The sequence below is a fragment of the Embiotoca jacksoni genome, unplaced genomic scaffold (assembly GCF_022577435.1).
Source record: "Embiotoca jacksoni isolate LCO1_2020_lvr unplaced genomic scaffold, fEmbJac1.0.p SCAF_7, whole genome shotgun sequence".
Taxonomy (NCBI): Eukaryota; Metazoa; Chordata; class Actinopteri; family Embiotocidae; genus Embiotoca; species Embiotoca jacksoni.
The window spans coordinates 17,745,282-17,769,380 of record NW_027185425.1 but is presented as its reverse complement, the minus strand read 5'-3'; the positions used below and the strand labels follow the sequence as shown (position 1 = coordinate 17,769,380).

General features: G+C 41.0%; 1 protein-coding gene across 4 annotated transcripts in view; it reads left to right on the top strand.

Annotated features, from left to right (window-relative positions):
• Positions 1-24,099, top strand: part of trappc9 (trafficking protein particle complex subunit 9) — a 231,486-nt gene that overhangs the window by 19,434 nt on the left and 187,953 nt on the right. For all 4 annotated transcript variants that reach the window (XM_069176536.1, XM_069176533.1, XM_069176535.1 and 1 more), the window contains 3 exons: positions 2,545-2,688; positions 17,388-17,514; positions 19,404-19,549. In XM_069176536.1, the coding sequence (XP_069032637.1) occupies positions 2,545-2,688; positions 17,388-17,514; positions 19,404-19,549 (417 nt within the window). The remainder of the gene's footprint in view (positions 1-2,544; positions 2,689-17,387; positions 17,515-19,403; positions 19,550-24,099) is intronic.

Below are 24,099 nucleotides of genomic sequence, written 5' to 3'. Positions count from 1 at the left end.
GATGGTTGGAAGTGTCTTGGTGGGAGCAATCAGGTGGAAGTTTATCAGGCAGTAAGCTGGAGATGGAAGTTCAAAGGAGACTGAAAATGGGGATCAATGGTGCATCGCAACAAGGCTGCTGTGCCCTGAGATACAGCGCAGCAAATGGCTTTCTAAGTGCTTCACAGGCGCTCTTTCACCACTTTTCTTCTCTTAGCATAAATGGAAGCCGCTGTCATTTTCTGTCGTGTTTCTTCCTCTCGAACTCTGTTTCCGCCGTTGTCACGGAAGTTTTCCTCTTTTTTTTATTTTTATTTTTTTAATCATTTTGATGTTTATTAATCGAGCAGAATAACAGTCGTCTCATCACCCTACAGTGCAGATCAGAGGCAGCCCAAGGACGCCTTCTTCCGTCAGGTTTCTGCATGACAGTGCGACTGCTTGGCCGCGGCAGCACACTCATTATCTTGGTGGTGTGTTAATTGGATTGCCAGACACCTCCAGTTTGGGTCTAAAAAAAATACCACAAATGAAGACTTTTTTTTTTCTTTTTTTTCTCCGTTCTTTCTTTCTCGTGTGCGAGCGAGAACGACATCCTCCGAAAATCCAGTGTCTTTTGGATTACTGTCCTCCAGATAAGCGCTGGTTTTTGGCAGACAGGTGGAAGTCAGCTATTTTTAGACTGCTTAGTGGGTGCAGTTTTAAAGACAGAAAAAAAATTTGCTCATGAAGAAAATTGCATTTTCATTTTGTTCAGATGGAAGTCAGGAGGAATAATCGCCGTGGTAGAAAACTGCTGAGAAGCGTAAAGCATTGCGGGCATGATTTGACGTGATTGGAAAGGGTATTTAGAGTGTTTACCAAATATCCTCCTTCCCTCCCTCTCGGCCCCCGCGGCCTCCCCAGCACATCTCTCTTAGCTTTTCTTTCCCACTCGGTGAGTCAACAGTCGACAGCTGTGAGTGGAGCGGGGCGTCTCGTAAGGGGGCTGAGGGCCTTATGTAACGGTTTGGTGTCAGGCTAGAGTGCTATTAAGATGTCTTGTGGAGCTCTGTAGAGAGAAAACAACACCGGCTAAGTTAGCAGCACACAGGAGGACATGTGATAGTTTACAATGGAGAGATTTCCATTTTAAAGAGACGGCTCCGATTTGAAAGAAAACCCTCCAGATAAACCTGATTATGTGTGGCCTTTTCTGTGGGAACGGTCTCGAGCATGCCCAAAGCAGGCTTATCAGTCACACACTTGTTGCAGTGTTTGAAGTTAAGACGTTTGAGAGTGCAGGTTGGAATTAACAGACGTTTGTGCTTAAATTAGACCTTTTTAGGTGAAAAAACACAAACACAAAATTACCAGAAAGATTTTCCTGAGTTCAGCATGTACTGTATAAGTTCCCAGACTGTTCCTGTTGCGCACAAACAGAGCAAATCACAATGATGTGCACGGAGCAGGGGGAAGGTGTAACTTTTGCGAGTAAGTATTCCAAGTTACGTCTCGGCAGAGACTGCACAACACATTTTGTGTCAAACTCGAGAAATCTGCAACAGAGACCTTTTGAAATGCTCCAGAAAGCCTACAATGAAGCTCAGAGCCAGGCGAGGTGTTTCTAGCGGATGAACGTCACTGTCCCAAGACCGAGCAGGACGAGTCAGGTCAGCAGCACACAGGTGGACCTTCTTTCTTCACAGGGTGGTCCTAAACTGTAGCACAACGGCAGTTCGGTTCACCCATATGACGGCGTGCTCACTAAACGTACAAGTTTCTGGTCTGCAGCAACACATTGGTCAGCCTCTCTGTGACTCATCGGTTTCCAAAAATACGACACAACATTCAGCTCGATGTACCAGTGGTTAAAAAATCGTGTGTAACTCAGGTGCTGATGTTGATCAGGTGACAAAACTTGGAATACAAAGTTACATCTTCACTCACCATGCTGAGCTCCATCTGTGCACAGCAGGAACCGTCTCAGACATGTTGGCAGATTCTTCTATACAGTCCTGTATAAGTATCTAGTTGACATTTAGTCAAATGATCTGTGTTCTGTTGCTATTTGTAACGTGTAAAACAACATGTACTAAATATAGTAAATCATTAATATCAACAACAGTGAAATTAAAAAGCAATATGATTATAATGTGACTGAATGGTTTCACTAAAAGTTGATATTGCCTTAACGCCCCTGTTAAATTTGGTGTGATGTCATGAATAATAATGTTCAACAAGAATATGAATAACATTTCTCAGAAGGTGTTTTTGAACTGAGATTATTACAGAGAAGGTAATGGCATGAATACAGATGACAGAAGCAGGGTGACTTTGACATCATTCAATCGGAAATAATAGTCAACAATGACATTTAAAAGTGCTCTGAAAACGATGTTCACATAGAAAAACAGCTCATCCAGACAAGATAAGCACAATAAAACAGAACCGTGTGAGTGTGTGTGTGTGAGTGTGAGTGTGTGTGTGTGAGAGTGTGATGTGATAGCTGTGTAACATCAGATGTCAGTGTTGAGCTCTGGCAGGTCTTTACCAGTGTGTTCGTCTCTGTGATCTCTCTCCCAGGTACCCACCGAGGCTGGGCCGCCGTACAGATGCGCCTCCTGCACGAGCTGGTGTACGCCTCCCGTCGCATGGGCAACCCAGCCCTGTCTGTGCGCCACCTGTCCTTCCTGCTGCAGACCATGCTGGATTTCCTGTCGGATCAAGGTCAGCTCGCAACAAACACTCAGACAGGAACTTGGAAAAAAAAAAGCAATATTAGACTTGAGGATTTAAACCCCTGTGAGGCGCTTCCAGCCATAAAAAAATAAATAAATATAACCGTAGAACCTGTCCCTTGGCGATTGCAGCATTATACCTTGCGTTTAATAGTATGCGGTGCACAACAAAGCCAGCTTTTCCTTGGCGGGAGTGCAACATTGTGCTCTGACCAGAAATCCGGTGCAGCCGGGGAGATAGGGTTTTCACTGAAGCAGTGTGAGCCAGATGGTCCGCTGGCCACACAATAGAGGCCAGTGTAATCCTCGGTTGGCCACTGAGCATGAGAATCAAGGCAGGGAGAGGAAGGAGGCAAGGTAGGCGCGAGATGAAGCGAGCTTCCAGTATGAAATATTAAACATCACAAATGGACTTGTGCTGAAAGAATATGACCATCTACACCTTCACACTCATCAAGAGGCAGAGATGCTATGTGATGTAATTGCTGCTCCGATGGTGTATAGCTGAGTATTCTCTCTCTGAGGTAGATGACCTTGCTGGCGGACTTCTTGAGCTACAATAAAAACGCATTTCATATTTACTGAGTGTAACTTTTGGGGCTCAGCGTGCTGCCTGCTGTGGCTTTGATTGCGTCTCCTTCCGTCTGCAGTGAGATATCAAAAATGTCAGCCAGGTTATTGTAGGTTGTTCTCGTCTCCTTTGATGTGTGCGTGCGTGTGTGTCAAGCTCAGAATAGAGTCAGACAGAAGAGGATATTTTTTATTCTTGGCTGTGCTACAGTTAACGACTGTAAGAATCATTATATTCACGACACATATATTCAAAATAGGGCTGAGTGGCATGTCGAATTAATGTAATCGGTCAAACTTGTTTTTGCTTGATTTGAAAAATGCCTAAATCACAATATTTACATCTGTGTTTCTTCTGCTGTCGCTCAGACAAGACCAGAACCAGCAGTGATAAATGGTTCCAGCTCTGGAGTCATGACAGTAACGTCAGCCAGCGTGAGATCATCTGATGTCTGAGCTTTGCAGAACAAACACTCGGCAGTATCAGCTGCTGATGACAAAATAAGACAGAATAAGGGCAGTCACATGTCTTTCAGGGTGTTGAAATGGTTTTGTAAACTCCACTGTGTGTTGTGAAATTTGTAAATGCTCAGTTTGCACCAAAAATGGCAGCAAAACAAACCTGGTTCAACTCCGGAGAGAAAAGCATGCAAGTGGAGTGACAGCAAAGTGTCCCATTGTGTCTCCTGTTGCTAATTCTAAGGCTTTGGACACTGCCTGGTGTGTGTCTCCGTGTCTCAGTGTCTCCGTGTCTCCACACCAGCTGCAGGTCCGACCATTGAATCAATAAGTTTGTCTTTGATAACGGCCGTCAGTTTTGAATTTTTGAGGTCCGACAAGTGATGAGCTGTAACCAAAAAGCAGGCACGTTGTTTTTGTTTACCCACGTTCATAGCGAGAGAGAGACACACGCACACACACACACACACACACACACACACACACACACACACACACACTGACACAGTAAGAAACCCCGCCTCTCACCTGGTGAAGTGTCGTCATGATATATTTACAGCAGACACGGTGTTTTTGTTGTGATTTTACAGTAGAAATGTGTTCACAGATGGTTTCCCTGTATATTGTAGCTGGGAACCGTGTGTAAAAACTGGACATCGGTTCTGTTTTATATATGATGCACCACATACTGAGACTCAGCAGACAGTGTGGCTCCTCTAATTAGGATGCTGACATGAAAAGTCGCACACGCAGCAACAGGTAACACGCACCAGGCAGGCAGTGTGTTTCAGGCCTGAAACCACAGCTAAAGGCAGCTAACATTAGCTTCACTCTCAGGGCCTGATTTACTAACATCTCTAATAAAGGGGACTAAAATGTGTGTTTATTGCACATTTATTTTGCCCCCGTTTAGCGTCTTTGACATTAGGTGCAACTCGTATTTAAATGAGGGGTTTGCGTGTGTTAAAGTGATTCCAGCCGTTCTAACAGAGCGACCGCAAAAGCAAAAGGAAATCTGATCCCACTGAAATCAATAAATATTAATATAACAAGAACAAAACGCTTTATAGGAGATTATCAGTGAGGAAGTCAATACTGTGGGAAAAACAAAAGGATAAATAGATGAAATTATGAGAAGATGGTGGGATATTAGGGGAACATTTTTTAAACAAACAGCTTGTAATAAAACATCAGCAAATAAAACAGGAGGGACGGTGGATGAGATCCTCTAACAAACACCGATCAGCAGGTCCAGATCTTTCTGTGATGAGCAGGTGACTTTTCATTCAGTACCTCGCGAGTGCTCGTGAACCTGATGAAGCTACCTGTGAATTCTGCGGGAAACATTCAGCACCTGTGACAGTAAACCTGAATAACAGAACTGGTGGGACGTCCGAGCAGAGATACGCTGGAACGACCCAGAGGAAGGAAAATGATGAGTCGGAAGAAGTTCATTAATTGCTGGTATTTCGTGGCTCCTCCTTGTTGTTGTATATCATTGAGGGTGTTAAATTATTCTATTTGCATGTTCCTTCCCAGTATTTTGCACCTTCAATCAGAATTACCCAATACTACATATTCATTCAGGCGAACACGCAAAACGGACAACGTGTGTTAAATTGCACATTTGAAAGACACAATCCTCACTGCACGTTGTTAGTAGATCTGCTTAGACATTTTTTTTGCAGGTGGTTTGGAGTTTGCACGTGATTTTACACACAAACCTTTAATAAATCAGACCCTTAGTTTGAACCACATGAGACGTATGAACCACCCATCTGCAAATACTTTGTGACCTGTTTGTATTTGTTATTGTTGCCCAGCAGCTCCTGGTGTTTTTCTTAACAATGTGTACAACACGTTGGTCCTGCACATATAACCCTCATTAGTGGGGAAGGGTGCATAGTTTTGATGAAGAAAATTATGTTTGAATCGTGTTCTGTCCAGAGTGGATGGAGACAGAAAACAGTGAAATATTGACTCATTCACAGGACTGAGAAAAGTAGATTTTGGCAACTTCACCCAGACCGGTACGGAAGAAATCTTTTTAAAAACAATGGAGATGACGCAGACAAAGTTTCAAGGTAAAAAAAAACAACAACTCAAAACAATAAACTAAATTAAAAATAAGTTCCTTTTTTTTTATTTCAAATGCCGTCTGCATTGAGACACAGTCGTTAAGAATCACAAACTGTCACAGCTGCTTCTCGGCCGACAGTTTACTGGTCACCACATATGAAATGAGGACAAGGCAGTAACTGACAACAGTGAGCGTCCAATTTTAGGACACCTGTGAAATGAGTCTTAATCCTACCAAGAAACACCAGATAGTTTCCAAATGTGCACACTTTAAATCATCGTTACTTTTTCTCTTATAATGAATTTGTGTATTGACACCAGTAATTTGTTATTCGAATTTGTTGGAGTTTCTATAAAGTTCAATTTAATTGACAGGGAACTAAAAATAGAGCGAGATGATTATAGATACTGTCTTGAACAATAGTGGGCAGGTACAGCTGCTCCAGCTGCTCCTACAGTCTGCGAGACCGGTGTCAGTGAGGCAAGGTCATGTGATAGAGCAGAGCGAGATTAAATAAACAAGTGTAAGGTGAAAAATGAAGGAGTGCCACAGTGGCTGAAGAGTAATCTTGTTTCCAGCAGACGTGACTGAGCTGCGTGGTTTTCTCGTCACCACCTGTGAGAACAGAAGCGCTTACATTTGACACGGAGCTGCTGTTTGCAGGATGAGTGACACCCGCTGTTGTAGCTCCTCCCCTCTGGGAGGCGCTACAGAGCACTGTACGCCAAAACAACCAGAAACAAGACCAGTTTCTACCTGCAGGCCGTCACTCTGCTCAACACTTAATATGTTCAATATCACTGGACCTTTTGCACGACACCCAACCGCATCAGCACCATTTGCAATTGTACATTGTTTAAGGTGTATATATTTCTTTCTTTCTTGGCTGTATATATGCCTATTTATGTTTATATGTCTGTCTGGTTTAGTTTTTTTTGCACACTGAGAGCTGAAGTTACAATCTGAGTCACATTCCTTGTGTGTGTTAACATACCTGACCAATAAAGCTGATTCTGATTCTGAAGTCACAGCTTCAGTCCAACCATGATGGTCAGGGGACGTCTGAAGTTGCACAAATTGTGTCAGTGGATGTTTTTCTCTCAGAAAGATGCTCAAAGTGAATCAACCTTTCATTAATATCAGCGCTCTTACGCTCTGCTTTTACAGACATGTTTTAGTTTTAGCAAATTTCAACAAGTCTTCATCAATGTTAATATGAAAAATTAAATCTAAATAGAAATAAATGAAAATCGGACCTAATCTAATAAAAGAAAATACCGAATTTGCTCTTGAGTCTGTTTCATTTAAACTGGATGACTGTAAATTATGGTGCTTTACGTAGTCATGTTTACACGACTGCAATTAGAATAAAAAACTGGTAACATGTAGTTTAATTATAATCTCTCTCCATTTAAAAGGAGGTCCAAACCATTTTAAATCTATATGAAGAGGGTAGATCAATGAGTTCAGAGACGGCTGCTCATGCGCGTGCACGGAGCAGGAGAAAGATATAACCCTAATGAGGAACTGGTAGAAATTTCATCACTTGCTTATGATCAGTTCCTGAGTTACAATCATTTTTGTGAGCAGAGTTCTGGATGCATCTGCGACTACTCAGATATAACCAGCGGGCGCACATCAAATTTTGTGTCACACTCTGGAAATTGGGAACGGAGACCATAACGATGTCTCAGGTAGTCTACGACAATGAAGCACTGAGCCTGGACAGCTGTTTTTGAGAGACAGAACGTCACTGTCCAAAACTGAAAAAGGTGCGTCGGGTCAGGAGCGCAACCAGGTGGGTTTTCTTTGACATTGGTGGGTTGTGCACCGTGAATGTATCTCAGGAGGGTCGGAGCGAGACCACGGAGCTCTGAGGGAAACGTTCGGAGCAAACGACCTGAACTCGGGTCCAACGGCACTTCAGTTCTCCAGCATGACCGTGTTCCTGCTCCCGGTGCCGATGCTTCCTGGTCTACTGCTCATAAAAACGTGTGCAACTCAGGAACTGATCGTAATCCAGCGACTCGTTCGGTTGCTACCTTTCTGTGCTCCGTGCAAGAGCAGCCGTCTCTGAACGTTTTGATGTAACCTCGTATGTTTTGAAGAATTAGGTGCACAATGAAAAAACGTCTTTAGTACGTAAAGGTCGCGACGTAATGCCGAATTAAAGGGAAGGATCGCTGATGCCTTTTAGATTCAGGCAGTTCATTCTCAAGAAGCGTATGTTATAATGTTATTTTCTGCACTAATTTGCTATCACGGTGCCGTTTAGAGGTCATAATGTTGCATTTAAAGCCAAACAATTCTCTTAAGTTCTCTGCCGAGCTTCTGGAGCGTTCGATCCCCTCGTCATCGGGCTCACGTCCCTTCAATCACAAGTTTAAATTTAGACGTACTCTTCCCTTACTGTGCTTTATTTGACCTGGTATTACCTTTTACCCGGCTGGCTGCCAGATAAACGGCAGCGCGATAATTGCAGTGTGACTGTTGGGGATCTCAGGTGTTTGGTGCTGTTGGTGTTTGTAAGAACGTCTTAACTTTGCAGCTTTCAGCAAAACAGAAGCTGCCGACAGGGTGAGGCTCGTAGAAAGACCATCTGTTCTCAAAGTATTGCTCCAGTTTTCTCCAGCAGGCAAACAATATGTCTGTGTACAGTGATGTCATGGCAGGTAAACAAGAACCACCAATTAGTAATCTTTTTTGTGCTAGAAAATGAACTAGTATTTATTTTGCATGAAATAAATAAACAAACATGATGTTTTTGTTGTGCAGTTGCAGTGACCGGTGAAGTTGTTGCATCATTTGGCAAAAAAATGTCTCGCTTGACTTCTCTGAGTTGTGAACTGTTGGTGTTGTCTGGGAGTTGTGGACTCGCAGCACTGAATTCAAGGGCAGGTGGTGTGCTTTACTTTGAAGAGATGAATTCACATTCTGCAGACATGGTCACGGTGTTTTCTTACAGTAATAACAGACATCGTTATCGCTCTAATAACCACATGTGCACTTATAGTCTTCACAGATGTTTAGCAGCTTTGTTATTGAAATATATGTCCTGTTATCTCGCTTTTTGTCTAATGTTTGTTTCTACTTGCTGGGTTTGATTAATAAGCTTCTTGCTAAAGTTGTTGGTGGAGCAGTGGTCTGTTGAGGCTTCATACTGTGGTGCTCGAACTCTTTAGAATTTCTGCATAAATATTACATAAAACATCTTCAGATTTTCACACGAGTCCTAAAGTTGATGAACCCAGTTGAACAAATAGACAAAAAATATTGTCATTTATTTCTTGAGGAATATTTCAATATTCCATATCTATGAGTGGCAGAAGTGTGTGAACTCTCGCTTGCAGTATCAGCGACGTCTCTGCGCAGTAACAACTGCAACTCAATGTTTCCACTAACTGTTGATCCGTCAGCACATCGGCTGGAGCTTCTGATCCGGCAGTCCGTACACCGTTTTATAAAACTCACCAAGATAAGTTTCATATTTCCTTTATTTAAAGTGAAATTCATGCCAGAGGGATTGATGTCGCTGTTTCAGTTGCTCAGTTTTCATCTGCAAGGACTGTTTTTTAAACCACAGTGCTTATTGTTTTGATGATTTATGTTTCACTTGCACTATTTTTTTCCCCGCTGCTGGCATTTTGCTTGCAATTCTAGACAGAAAGATTTAAATTATTCATAAAAGTGTTGACATGTCTGTCTGTGGCCTGCCAGCAGTTTTTATTCCATAATATAATTTGATAAATCTCCATCTTGAGATTATTCCATTGTCTGTGCTGTCATTAAAGTTATTTGAAGCTGCAGTCTTGCTGCCTCTCGGCGGTGCCCATAAGCTAGTACCACAGAATGATGTCTCACAGCAAACAGAGAGCTCTGAGGGGTTTTAACTGTACTGCTGACTTGAATATGTAAAAAATCTCTACAAGAATCAGGAGACTGATAACGATGTCACTTTAGGACCCGTCGAAGTTGAAGGCCGTAAACATGTCGGAGACATCAGTTAGTTTTGCCTGACAATGTGTTTGGTTCCCACTGAATTATTCAGTCTGGGATCAGACTTTTGTTCGAATTTAATGCCTGATATACTTTAAATTTCTCCTGGGGAATTACAGAAAGCTATTTTTGGCTCTGTGAAGGAAGTCATGTTTTCGAACTCCTGAAAGACTTATGGCCTGTATTTGAATGAATATTGGTGGAAGGAGCAAAGGAAGAAAATCCAAAATTTTGGAGCAGATCCACAAATATTTTTTTCACTGTGATGAACATGGCGAGATTGGGCACTGGGCCGACGGAAAACCATACGTCTTTAAATCCAGTCGATTACTGGACTATTACATAAAACCCACATTAATGTGCAAAAACTCATGTAATCACATTGTGAAACGTATTTTGCCGGTGAGATACGTGGTTTTGTAACATTTTCGTGGGAAACTTGTCACACGTGATGACATGCGTCCTATGTGGAAAACTTGGGAAATTCTTGTTTTTTCTGAAATACAATGACTCCATAATCACACTCTACGTTATAAACACACAATATTTGTTAGAAACAACCTGTAATGTGGCAAAAGGACACCAGTTCTCCAACATGACAAAGTGCCCGCTCACAGGGCGTTGAAAATGCACAAGTTTTAAGTGCATGTTAAAACAGCCGTGCATCTGGACCAGCACTCACAAAAACATTTGTTATTCAGGTGCTGGTGATGATCAAGCGGCGAAACTTGGAATACGTGCTCATGAAGGTTACAGCTTCCTCCTGCTACGTGCACGTCCCGGTGCTACATACCATTCACACGCAACAGGAGCAGTCTCTGAACTGTTTGAATCGACCCTCGTATACATGTATTTATACCTCCCACCCGGCTCTGCACACAGATCTGTGTCTGGCCTCCCTGATAGCAGCCACACCGCCGCTCTCTCTCTCCCTGTACCGACTCTGTGGCCGCGCTCTCTCTCTGGGTGATTTCAAGTGAACTTATGATGCCAAAATTTCCCAAAACTCACTTCAGTCAAATAATGCTGCTTTTACAGGAAGTCAGAAAATGTGTTTGAACTGTTTGTTTGCATGTGACATCCTCACTAAAAAAAGCTGCAGAGCTTCGTCCTGAGCACCAACTGTTGGAGACCTGGCTTTGACTCTTGGTGTTGCTGCTGCTTATAGTGATTTTTATAGCACGAACACAGCAGCACTAACGGTATGCAACTCTTCACCTCTCTGGTTGTATCTGCTTTGCTGCAACTTTTAAGACTAATTCAGGCCAAATAGTCCAGAATATGTCAAACTGTCTGCCCTCTGAAACTTATCATTGTGGCCAATACTGAGTTGATAATTGATCATGTTAATCTTGTCGAAAAATGTAAAAAATAATTGTTTTAATTTTAATTAGCAACTTGTTTATTTTTCGAATACAAAACCAGTGTTTAGAGAGCCTTTAGCATCCCTTCAAGTAAGATGAAATCCATTCATCATATTTGTAATACCCTTGTTTATTTTTTAACATGTAGACTAATTGATGGCCCGACATGATCTCCCTCTTGACAAGAAATGTATGTTATATAAACTTTTAGAATAACTTTACAATCTAATTAGTGGTTATCTAAAGCTCTCAACTTTATAAACATGGCTAACGGTCCTTTAGCATCTCTCTCTTTTTTTTGTTTGTTGCTTCCCTCCTCCCTGTGCAGCTGGTATCCAGACGCGCAGCTCGACAACTCTATGTGTCAGTGGACCTAATTATTGGCTGAAATTCCATCATTGGAACAATAACAATAATGCAATTGTCTTGTTTACCAGCCAATACTTTCCCATCCACTGATATATTGTGCATCTCTAATCTGTTACGCTCTTCTGATTGGCTCGTCACTGCTAGGTCACCAGGCATTTCATGTGCAATTGAGTCTAACCAACCAGTGGCGCTGGCACGACTGAACTTTATCACATTTGAAAGTTGGCCGTAACCAAAAGGAGAAAGGAAGTAGCTCTCACATTCACACACACACACACACACACACACACACACACACACACACACACACACACACACACACACACACACACACACACAAATCCAACCAAACTGAAATATGAATGGAATTAAAGAATGCTCCCCAGAAAAGGAAAACTTGAGCTTAGATTCTCCTTTTGGGAAACAACAGAGAGGAAGTAAGGAAGGGAGGAAAACGTTACAGTTTGTACATCACAGCATGTCAGAAAGACTGTAAATAGGACACATCATCTAAAAATCAATCCATACTCTTCATTGTTTGGCCTTCAGAAACCCAACCGACTTCATATTGTATCCCTTTTCATTATAACTTAAGCTTGCAAAAAAGTTTCAAAAGGAACTCAATTGACACCTGCTGCTTTATGGACTCTGTTGCACCTGTCCTGACAAATTGGGAGGTTGAAAGTGCCGCGTTTGTGAAGTAATAACTAGGAAACAACAACAACGGTAACAAACTCATTAGGTAAAGGCAGATTTAACGGGGGCATATTTCAAAAGTGTCTCAATCCTACTCTTCTGTCGGTGATGTAAGCTCAGTTTTCAGAGAAGAAGAATCAGAGTGAACTTTTTCCTCACTGCCTGAAGTTGTTATTCTTCATTGCCAACAGTTGACATTTGGACGTGAGATCCTTTCATTTGGGGAATGGTGTGAAGTGTGAAGAGCAGCACCTTTTCGTAAAGCATAAAATGTTTCTTTGCTCGTGTGAACAGTGTGTTCCAGCTGTCAGGCTGATAATGTGCTCTGCTGTGTTTGTCTGGACAGGAAACTGGAGGAATAACAGGATAGAAAATAACATCTAGTTTCACCCCAATGGAGAAGTTTATTTAAGCACCTCAGCGCACTTATTCGACTTCAGGGAACAAGCATGTCAAAGTACAACCAAACAAATGTTTTGCTTTTGGTGAAAATGTCCTTCCAACACACCACAAAAACTTCAGCCAATAATCGGCTGACATACATAGAAGCTTTCTACAAGCGCAAACAACTGGTCAGTAGTAAGAATTATCTTTATGTGCTGTCAAATTAAACCGGCAATCAAAAGGTTCTGCGGCAGCTGTAGTTGCATGCAGCCCGGTGATGTGCACGGAGCAGAAGGAAGTTATAACCTTTTGACACGAACTTTGATGCCTCATAGAGAGGCTTGAAATGCAAAGAAGAAGCAAAGAGCTGGGCGAGGTACTTTGAGTGGCACCGAGGGGTAAAACGTCACCTGTCTAAGCCTGAAGAAGGCGTGTCAGAGTGCAACATTAGGTGGCTTTCTTTGACATCCACAGGGTTATGCATCGTGAATTCGTCCTTCAGGGTCAGACTCTTGACACCAGGTTCTACCGTGACGTTCTGACGCGTCGTAGGGAAAATAAACTCAGTGCAAACCACCTGAACTGTGGTGCGGTTGCAGTTGGGGTTCTCCAGCATGACGTAGTGCCCGCTCACATCGCTCCCTGCGACTTCTTTCTGTTCCCCAAAATGAAGCTCAAGCTGAGGGGTCGCCATGTTCTCGCTGTGGAGGACACGCAGCCTGAATCTGATGTTGCTCAACGCGCTTACAGAACAGGTCTTACAGCTCTGAGGGCGGCGTGTCGCTGCACAAGGCGACTATTTTAAATGGATGGCAGACGACACCCGTGTTTGAGATCATGTATAATGTTATTTCAAATAGATTATATATATTTGAACAGACGAACTGCAATAACTGAGTTTGTTTGTTATATATTTTGTTTAACCAAACAATATATATGCAAGTTTAAACAAATCTAGAATTTAAATCTTCCTAACTTGAAATGGCAAATTGTATAAACATTATTTTAACTTTAAACTGAGTTACAATAATGCAGAAATGTGTTTGTTCGTCTAGATAATTAAGGATTTCTTGCATTTATAATTTAAGATAATTCTTTGTTTTAACTTACGGTATTAAGTTGGAACAAGTGATTAAAAGTTCATCAACTTTGACACGTTAAAAAACAACGTTAAGGCAACTAGAACATCCTCGTTGAACCAACTTTGTCAACGAAGTTGAAACAAAGATAATCTTCAAGTTGAGTTAAATTGCATTTTGAAGGCAGCAGGTGAACTTTCATTTGCAATTTAAACCAACTGGAATTGTTTAAAAAAAAAAAAAAAGTTAACTGACCGGATAAATATGTTAATGACTGTTCAAACTACGACCTTGTAAACAAAGACGGCGAGCCGGATAAACAGGGACAGGGAGGACGGAGTGAAGCGATGGATGGAAATTGGAGGGAATGAAGTGAGAGAGGAATCAAAGGCTGACAGATGAGGTGAAAGGGTAGAAAAAAAAGAGAGCAAGAGATAAATGGAGTGACAGGTCAGTTGTGTTCCCGGCTCGAAGCTTTCATGATTGATGACGTATTTGGCCATTTTTTATTTCTTGTTAGCCACGTCTGAGTGTTTTCAGGAGGTCAATCGAGGACCGAGACGGTGCTTTATGTGCTCCAAAAAAATAATAAGTTGTTTCTAAATAAATGCTGATACTCTGCACATACAGTAAAGAGTTTTACCAAAGAATACAATTCAATATAGACCCAACAGTAGCTGTTTATTTCTCCTATAATGATGAATATAACCTGCATGGACCTGAACAAAGTAGAAGTCAATTTCAATTTCAATTTGTCTGATTTGACAGTAGGATCAATGAAATGTCAGCAAGACACATTAAAAAATAAGCATTTTCTCAGCTTTAGAAAAACACTGTTAATTTAGTTTGGAACAACAAAAGAATAAAAAGTCATAACGGAAAAATAACTATATTTATTATATTTCTTCAGAGAGTGTGTCTCTTCTTAGTTTGACCTTGGATAGTTGTGAAGGACATTTAACGGTTTGTCCCGGCGGTACAACCCGAACACCTGGCCAGTCACAACTTTGTACATCAGAAAACCTGGTTGTGCTTCTGATCTGACGGCCTTCTTCAGTCTTGGACACTGATGCTCTGACCCTCTTCAAACATGTCTGCCTTCCAAAACACCTGACTCCGCTCATTGCTTCATTGCTGTAGGCGTTCTGGACCGTTTCGAAGGTCTCCGATGATGATTTCCTGACTTTGCTTTCCACATCCCATTTTATTTCTTTTGACTTTTAGTTTGTACTGCAGCAACCCTTAAAGAGTATGAACTGTTGCATGTAGTATGTTTACAATTCAGACAAACTACTTCATAAAGATGCTCTTGGTCATATCCGTCGCAATCCGTATACGCGCGGCATTTTAGTTAAAGGAAAAAGGATGTGATTCTTCTCCTTCTTGTCCTTGTTATTCTTCTTTCCTCCTTTTTCTTCATCTTTTCCTTTTCCTTCTTTTTCTTCTTCTTTTCCTCCTCCCTCTTATTTGTCTCCTCCTCCTCCTTCCTTTTGTGGGCGGAGCATCAGCGCCACCAACTGTCTCGGCGGCTCAGTCGATGTGAAATATCTTCCGCCGTGTAGAGGCCTGTGGGTCAGGACAGCTCGAGTCACATGCTGGCGCACAGACTGCAATAAATGACCAGATGTAGTAGAACATCCTGGTACTTTGGCATCCTACGTCTAACATACTATGGGCCTGATTTACGAAGATCTCAAATAAAGGGCACTAAAAAATTAAATGTACTAAATGTGCTAAAAAAATTAAGGGTTCCTTCCAAAAGTTTGCACATTTATTTTGCACCCGTTTTGCGGTGATTTACTAAGAGTAATTGCGTCATTAAAATCAGGTGCAACTCGTATTTAAATGAGCGGTTTGTGTGTGTTAAAGTGATTCCAGCCGTTCTAACAGAGCAACCGCAAAAGGAAATCTGATCCCGTTGAAATTAAGAAATATAAATATAACAAGAACAAAACGCTTTATAGGAGATTATCAGCAAGAGAGTCAATACTGTGGGAAAAACAAAAAGGGGAAAAAAGGCTTCATAATAAAACGTCAGCAAATAAAAGAGGAGGGACAGTGGATGAGATCCTCTAACAATCAGCAGGTCCAGATCTTTCTGTGATGAGCAGGTGACTTTTCATTCAGAGCTTCGCGGGTGCTCGTGAACCTGATGAAGCTACCTGTGAATTCTGCAGGAAACATTCAGCACCTGTGACAGTAAACCTGAATAACAGGACTGGTGGGACGTCCGACCAGAGATACGCTGGAACGACCCAGAGGCAGGAAAATGATGAGTCGGAAGAAGTTCATTAATTGCTGGTATTTGACAGTTATTGTCAAGCAGTTATTGAGTTATTTCAATAACTCAGAAATGTCATCGCTGTACAAACGATATGTCTGAATAATGTTTCCCTCTGACATCTCTAAAATGTCTCCACAGGTGTAAAACCACGTTCTCTACGTATTCTTTAGTTTCCTGTGTCTCCTTCTCACCACAATAAGAACAGCCGTCTCTCCAGATTTGTGCATCTGATTAATACGTTCCTTTCAGTTGTACTAAAATACACAACAATCACTTCTCCTATTTCTACTTTCAATATATCAAATATTTACATATATAAATATCGTTGCAGGTGTTAAATTATTCTATTTGCATGTTCCCTCCCAGTATTTTGCACCTTCAAGCAGAATTACCCAATATTACATATTCATTCAGGCGAACTCGCAAAATGGACAACGTGTGTTAAATTGCACATTTGAAAGACGCAATCCTCACTGCACGTTGTTAGTAGATCTGCTTGGACATTTTTTTGCAGGTGGTTTGGAGTTTGCACGTGATTTAACACACAAACCTTTAATAATTCAGACGCTATGTATTGGAACATACTAAATCTTAGTCTGGCATACTAAATAGTTTGGTACTACGGATATAAAAATGTGTGCTGTTAAACTTTCAGGTCCATGGTGAAAACACAAATGCGCACATTGCAGTGGTTATAAAACTGCATCTAACACTTTGAATACTTCTTGATTCATGTTCATCACTGTGCTGCACTCTGTTCATATGCAACAGCAGCAATCTTGGAACTTACATATTAGGCAGCTTCTTAAAAAAAAAAAAAAAAAAAAAATCCCTTGTTGAATTAAGCAATAAGAATATAGTATTTTATTTTCAAGTATCTATAAAAGCCGTGATAATTTTTTTTTATTGAATATACAATGAAGTGGAGAAACACAATCATTTCTCATTAAGACAGAAAGCCTGCTATCATCGGACCTCCTAATGTTTTGCTACGAAGGTTTATAGATCTGTGTGAAATCTTTGCGAGTAAATGTCCCTCTGCCTTGATGGACACTGCTGGAAATTGCAGAGCCAAAGCAAATTGTATGGCTGGGTGAGCAGTAATGTTCCCTCAAAAGGTATTGATGATACAATAAAACGTAGAATATTACTCGAAGGCTGGGTCTCTTATTGGTGAGAGAGAGACACCTCACAGGTCATTAATGTCTGCTTAATTTATATCACGCACAAAGATCAATCCTCCACAGTGGCGATGGTCCTCAGATTATCAGGGTGAGGGCAACTGTAAAGGCTCTTGCGTTGTGTCATAATTGTTGCCGTCTTGTCTTCGGGTAATTATACGGGAATATTGCTTTATGTACTTATGGACATTGATTTTCCTCCTATTATGTGCTCTGGTATTTATAGAGAAAAAAGAGGTGACCCAGAGTCTGGAGAACTACACCTCCAAGTGTCCGGGGGGAATGGAGGTCATCACCCTTCCCGATGGCCTGAAGCTTCCTCCGGTGCCCTTTACAAAGCTCCCCATTGTCCGGTAAGACGGGAGTTATTGTTACTTTACTGTTTGTTGCCTTCATTTCTGAACACGTCATTGAAATGAGAAATCTGGAGTAACTATACCACTCACACAGAAGTCTAGTAAGTAGTAAAGTAAGTAAGTAAAGATTATTTTGTATCGCACCTTTCACAGATATAAAATCACAAAGTGCTTCACATTAATAAACAAACAGCATGATGTTTAACGGTTAAAATCACAGTTAAAATTACAACAACAGTTCAACTAGCAGTTAAAATTACAACAACAGTTCAACTAGCATTTAAACATTTAAAAAAATCTGTTAAAATCCCAACAACAACAACAAACAAACGAGGGCACTAGTGGAGAGATAAGTCAATAAAGGGTAATAAATAAAAGAAGCCATATAGAAGCATATAAACAGGCTAACCAAAAGCCTGTCTGAATAAAAACGTTATTGTGGTTGCTTCTAAATTAGCTTTTCAAATTTACACTAATTTCTACTGTAATTCACACCCTCCATATGCGGAGGCCATACAAAGACTTCAGTACAATAAGGACCAGAATTAGGGGGGCGGCGGTGGCTCAGATGGTAGACCAATTAAAAGACTGATGGTTCGATCCCCGGTTGTTCCTGTCCACATGCCGGTGTGTCTTTGGGCAAGCGACTGAACCCCAGATTGCTCCTGATGGCCAGCGACTACCTTGCATGGCAGTCCTGCACTATTTGGTGTAGTTTTGTGTGTGATGGTGAATGGGAAATGGTGTAAAGCACTTTTTTAGACCGCTACGGTGATAAAAACACAATATAAGTGCAGACCATTTACAATTTACCATCTCTAGTGACACAGGCTGTTTGTGGTCATTAACATTATATCCTTGTTCATGAGCCACTACTTTGATTGGATGGAAGGATTGCAAGCAATCCAAACTAGATCCAGAGATATAGTTGATACTATCATTATTTGTTCCCAGTGTGAGATCACACCAATGGAGAGCTGAGAATGGTTTGTTCGAATTTAACACCATGAACAATCACATTGTGAAAAGAAGAGTCTATGTGGATATCAGTTTTTATCCCTTTTACGGCGCTTAAATAACTTATCTGACAGCAGAATCCACATGATAACAAGACAGATCTGCCTCAAGGCACCACATGAGCTGTTTTATGTTAAGTCACCGGCTTTATAATTCTTATTCTTATACTTTGAAAATCTGAGGAGCACATGTGGGCCGGGAAATTGCTCCATCAGATTTTCTTAGACAACTCTGAGTTTTTTGAACATGAAAACAAGTAGGTTAATACCATGCATACACTTCACTAGCAGGTTACTGTGGAAGCAGATGAGCTCAAGAGAAACGCAACATTACCAATGAAGTCGTTAAGGTTTCAGACTTGTCTCGTAGGTTCTTATCCTGCCTTCGACCCTTTGATCGTAGAATAATAGTGTCAAACTGTGAAGCCTTTTATTACATCGTGAAATGTTTGACACTTAATGCAAAAGTGACTTTTCAATAGAACTGTTGACTCTGAATGCGGAAGTCTTAATCTGTTAGATTACACTGACATGGTATCTGTGAGTGAATTAATGGACCCTTGGTACTGAAAGTGTGGAGCAGACACTTTCTTCAAGCGCCTGTACTTCTGTTTTTTATTGGTATGCTGAACTTGTGACCTTTAACAAAGAGCAGTGTTATAAATCTCTCACAGTGTGCTGTAAAAATCATTAATATTCATGACAAACATTTTGGGTTCCACTACATAAGCAGTTGTAACAAACTTGCTATGCGAAGCAGAACAAACTTTAATGTTTACCTTGAAATAAGTGTGAGATGATCACTAACAACCATTTACCTTTAAATACCTTAAATGCCTCATGTTGTTGTTTCCGTGACCCCTTAACCAGATCTGTGAAGCTCCTCAACCTGCCTGTCAGTCTGCGGCCCCACAAAGTGAAAGGCCTGCTGGGACAGAACATGTCCACGGCCAGCCCCTTCATCTACTCGCCAATCATCATGCACAACCGAGGAGAGGAGCGCTGCAAGAAGATAGGTACGTCCAGGGAAGTTACTGCTGTGTCCAGTGTGTATTCATACTGTTGGTGATAATCATCTTACTATCCTGTCCATACACCAACTGCCTCCTCTGTTCTTTAACCTGTTGAATTTGAAGTGACTGAAGTGTTGACTTCTAGCTTTTAAAGGTGTTTACAACGTTGTCCTAAACCTGTAGTTTGAGAGTTTAAAGGTTACCATCGTTTTCAGTGTTTGGTTGGAACTCCTCTGCAGTCATTGGGCCTCATGCAAGAAACTTAGATTGATGGCCACCTGGTCATGAGGAGGTGTGTTGGTGAAGTTTGATTGACGTTACCATAAAGAACACATGTTCTTCACTATGTTTGGGCAAGTTTTCACTCATAGAGTGTAAAAAGAAGAATTTGACTCTGCAGAGCTTCTGGTTCTGCTTTTAAGAAATCAGCGTACAGAACCCAACAAATTCAGAAGTAACAGTAGCTGCCTCCATTACATTTCTTTGTCACAAGTACTTGACAATCACATTTCAGTTCATGCAATTTTTTTGACTTCTTAATTGGCATCAGCATTGGTTTAAAAAGTCTAATTGTGGGCGATAGTGAAAGACACCCGACTCAGTTGTCTGAATGAACAATAGAAGGATTAAATGCAACTCTCGTGATACGTTTCTGTGTTCATATCCGATGTGGTGCTTTCAAGTCTTACTGTCACGTTACTGCAGGTTCCTTAGTTTATGAGTCTCTGTGTGCTCCACCTTTTGCAGCTGAACTGGACATTTAGAGATTAATTTGCAGCTGTTTGTACTCAACCCTTTTTTCACTGAAGCCTCCTCTTGGTTGAGTTTTTTTTTTCCTTTTAGTTTACCTCGTCTACAATTTCTGACACACATCAGACCCACAGCTGTGGAAGATCTTCTGCCCTCTCACACAGTTCATTTATCCACCGCAGTGCAGGGCCCAACCCTCGTAAACCAGCTGGAATAATTATGTAATCTGAGCCTGAACCGACGTGATCGGGTCGATTCTGACGGTTCAGGTTGTGAAGTACAAACTTGATTTTTCAGACATTACAATTTCAGACATTACGATATATATACATTTCTCATAGACAGAGTATTAAACAGCGAACAAGGATGTCTCATTGTGTTAAATGTCTGTTGTTTTCCTCCTGTTTCCGTACGTGTTCACCTTTTTATTTGTTTCTATATTTAGATAATGTACATGTACGTGAGACGCATATACAGTATAGACGCATCATAATGCCATTTTCTCATTTTAAACTCGCTGGATTCTGATCTTTATGTCACTGTCGGCAGGAAGATGGGATTCACTGAGAATATTCCCGCTCCTTTTTTGTTTATCTTGATAATGTTCAATCACAGCAGAAACATGACAGCCTCATTATGTGGATGATATTACACTGGCTTTTGATAGACCTTCGCTCCAGTGAGTGGAGTCTCTGTATCTGTCGCCTTTTCAAACAAGATAAACGTACTGACAGTTTTACATTTTATACATAAATTAGAACTGAATGTTCTTTTGCCATCTGCTGTCATTTCTCTAAAGATATGACTTCAATATTGTACACTGACAGTCTGAAATCTGGAATTAGATTTGATCTTATTCCATTCAAATCCAAATGTTTCTTTAAATTATACATTGCCTTTAGTCCTAAGCAGAGTTAAATTACATAATATTACAGAACAAATTTTAATGTTAGGTGTACATTTCATTTCAATTCAATTTTATCTTCATTTTGTTTCGTCCTCTGTACGGCTTCATAATATTCCAACGGGAGTGTGTCAGAAGAGAAGAGTTTTGTCTGCCGGCTTCCTTATTTGGTCGTGTTTCCTTGTTTTTTGTCCTTCTCGGGAGGATAATTATTGTTAAATGTTTTTTTTTTTTTTTTTTTTTTTTTTATATATATTTTTTGTTTACTGTTGTGGTTCCTACTTTGTGCTGTAGCAGACAGACAAGGTTGATACAGCCAGCTATGTTTTAGTCATTAAAAACCATCAATCCCAACATTCATTATTTTGTAATTGTTTCACAATGAGTTGTGCAAGAGCATAATGCATTTCTTGTCTTACTTGAAAGACCACGGAGATATACGGTGATGTAGTGCTGTGATGTACGATCGGGGGGTCCACACATTGGTGTTTTATTTAGAAAATTGATCGGATGCTCTTTGTTTTTCTTCTGTCTGCACCCGGCCTCTGCTCTGTTTAGCTTCTTGCAATCTCTGTCTGGCCTCGGTCAAAATCAGACTCTGCTTCTTTAGGAACCGGTGGGATATGAAGCGTTGACTTGAATGGTGGCGATCAGGGCCGGTGGCCGTGTGGGAGACGTAATGCAGCGCAGATGTAACCGGCAGAAAACAGCCCTAAAGCGGACTGTCTGTGACTTGTACGACTGGTCTGGGCCAGTTTTCAATTTCAGTTGTACCAAAGAAAAATCGCAAGAAAATTGGTGCCACAGATTCTTTTGAATCACTCACACACACCAGTTCGGACTCAGTCCTTTTGAACAAGTTATTCTTGCATTAAGCTCATTAAAGAGGACCACAGGTAATTTCCAATTCACAGCCAGTATCTTTCCGATATTAACTGTGCCACATGCAGTTCCTTGAGCTGCTCATTTCTTTGACCGGCTGTCAGATGTTGAAAGACAGACTTTCCTCCGGTGGACTATTGAGTTGTGAGGCTTTGGAGATAAAATTCAAACATGTCTTTTTCCTCTCCATCCCTCTACCTCTGGAGAGCTAGCTGCCGGCTAATGAAGTTAAGATTCTCTCATTCAAGGCATCTCGTAGCACGGTGGGACTATAGAGAGCAAGTCTTTGACTGATGGCTTAGCTGTGCCCATGCATTCACCACATAATGGCCACATGGAGGAATATTCCCCCATTACACAGCTTGAAAATGACAACCTAAAAAATTTTTTTTGGGCTTTGATCAGTGAAAAATGCACAGTATGGATATTCCGTGGGTCTTCATTAAGCTGTGATGTCTGTAAAGGTTGATAGCTTTAAAATAAAATGGCACTTCTCACATTCATTTTAATGCTATGGAGTCAAAGTCTGGAGTATTTTTCAGCCTCTGGAAATTAAGGTGTGCCGACATGAAGGGTATGTGTGTGTATTTTCTTGCCCTTCAAGTCACATGCTGTGAATAAGATTGATGTCGGCCATAAAACAAGAGGTCTTCTAATGGGAGATTGTTTTCATTATAATTGGTCCGAGACTCAGTTTTAAGAACTGTCTAGTTTATAGCCATCCTTTCACTTTGATGTGGGTGACGGGCTATTTATTATGGAGGTATGTGGGCGTACAAGGAGGTGACTTTTACTTTGTCCAGTCCTCATCGAGAAAACTGGGACACAGTGCGCCCTGTGAGTGTTCGGACAGTGACATATCCACTATTGTTATGGCTCCAGTAGATTGGATTTGAGGTAAAACAATAACTACGAGGTTAAAGTGCCGACTTCCAGCTATAAGGATGCTCAAGGCTGTTTACATCTGTAGTGAGTTAGCAGAATACCACCTGTCCCAAGACTTTAGAAACATATAGCAGGCAAGTGATGTTACACATACAGAGTTTTAAGGAATGAGCCAAGTTAGTCAACCTCAGTTTAATAGAGCGTGCTACACCTGATGAAAACCTGCCTGAGACCAATCAGTGTCACCACTCTGGGTTGCACAAGTATCCACATTTCCCTTATGTTTTCCTGACTGGGCCCACAGAAGCAGTGGACAAATATTTCCATTTTGGCAAATTTCCCATTAATACCTCTCGGAGATTTCATTACTGCTAGTTGTGACTTAGTGTCACATTTCTAGCTTTTGTCCTGTTAGTTTTTTACCTTCAGAAACACATGGTGCGAGCGAATAAATCATGAATTAAAAGTGATTGATACAGAATGGCTAGTTATCTTCGATGCCTCGATTTGTGCCAAACTAACTGTCTTGAAACATCAAAAATACTCCTTGGTCCTGACAGAGCGTCTTGTAGGATAAACAGGTTTAATTGATTTTTAAATCATTGTGGTTAATAAATTGCAAAAACTCTCTGAGTCTAGAAGAGCTGTCTTTCTGTGCATGACTTCATCCCACTTTAAATTTGACGGGCTAAGTGAGACCTAGCGGGCAGGGCCGAGTGGAGAACGACTGGGAACGTGCAGTGGGCCTCACAATGGAAAAGCAAACCAGGAAGTTAGAAAAGGTTTTTGGTTTATGCCCGAGGTGAGTAATGTTCATTCAAATGATTGTTATCCAATAATTAAAATCATTAAAATTGTTTAGGTCAGCTGAAACGACAAGTGAAAAACAGTAGGCTACTTTTGTTTCACATCTAGTGGCTGTCGTGTTGAATTAAAAACAAACTAATCAATAGTTTTAAATCCCCAAAATTAAAGTTTGAAAGGTAAAAGGTGAACCTCGAGCTTTGCAGCAACACAATGCTACTTCATCCATAAAGGGCCACTGGTTTAAGGTGAATGTTGTATTTCCCGTGTTAACCTCACAAAATGATTTTTTGAGAAGTTTCTGCCTTGTAGAATTATAAACACTGTT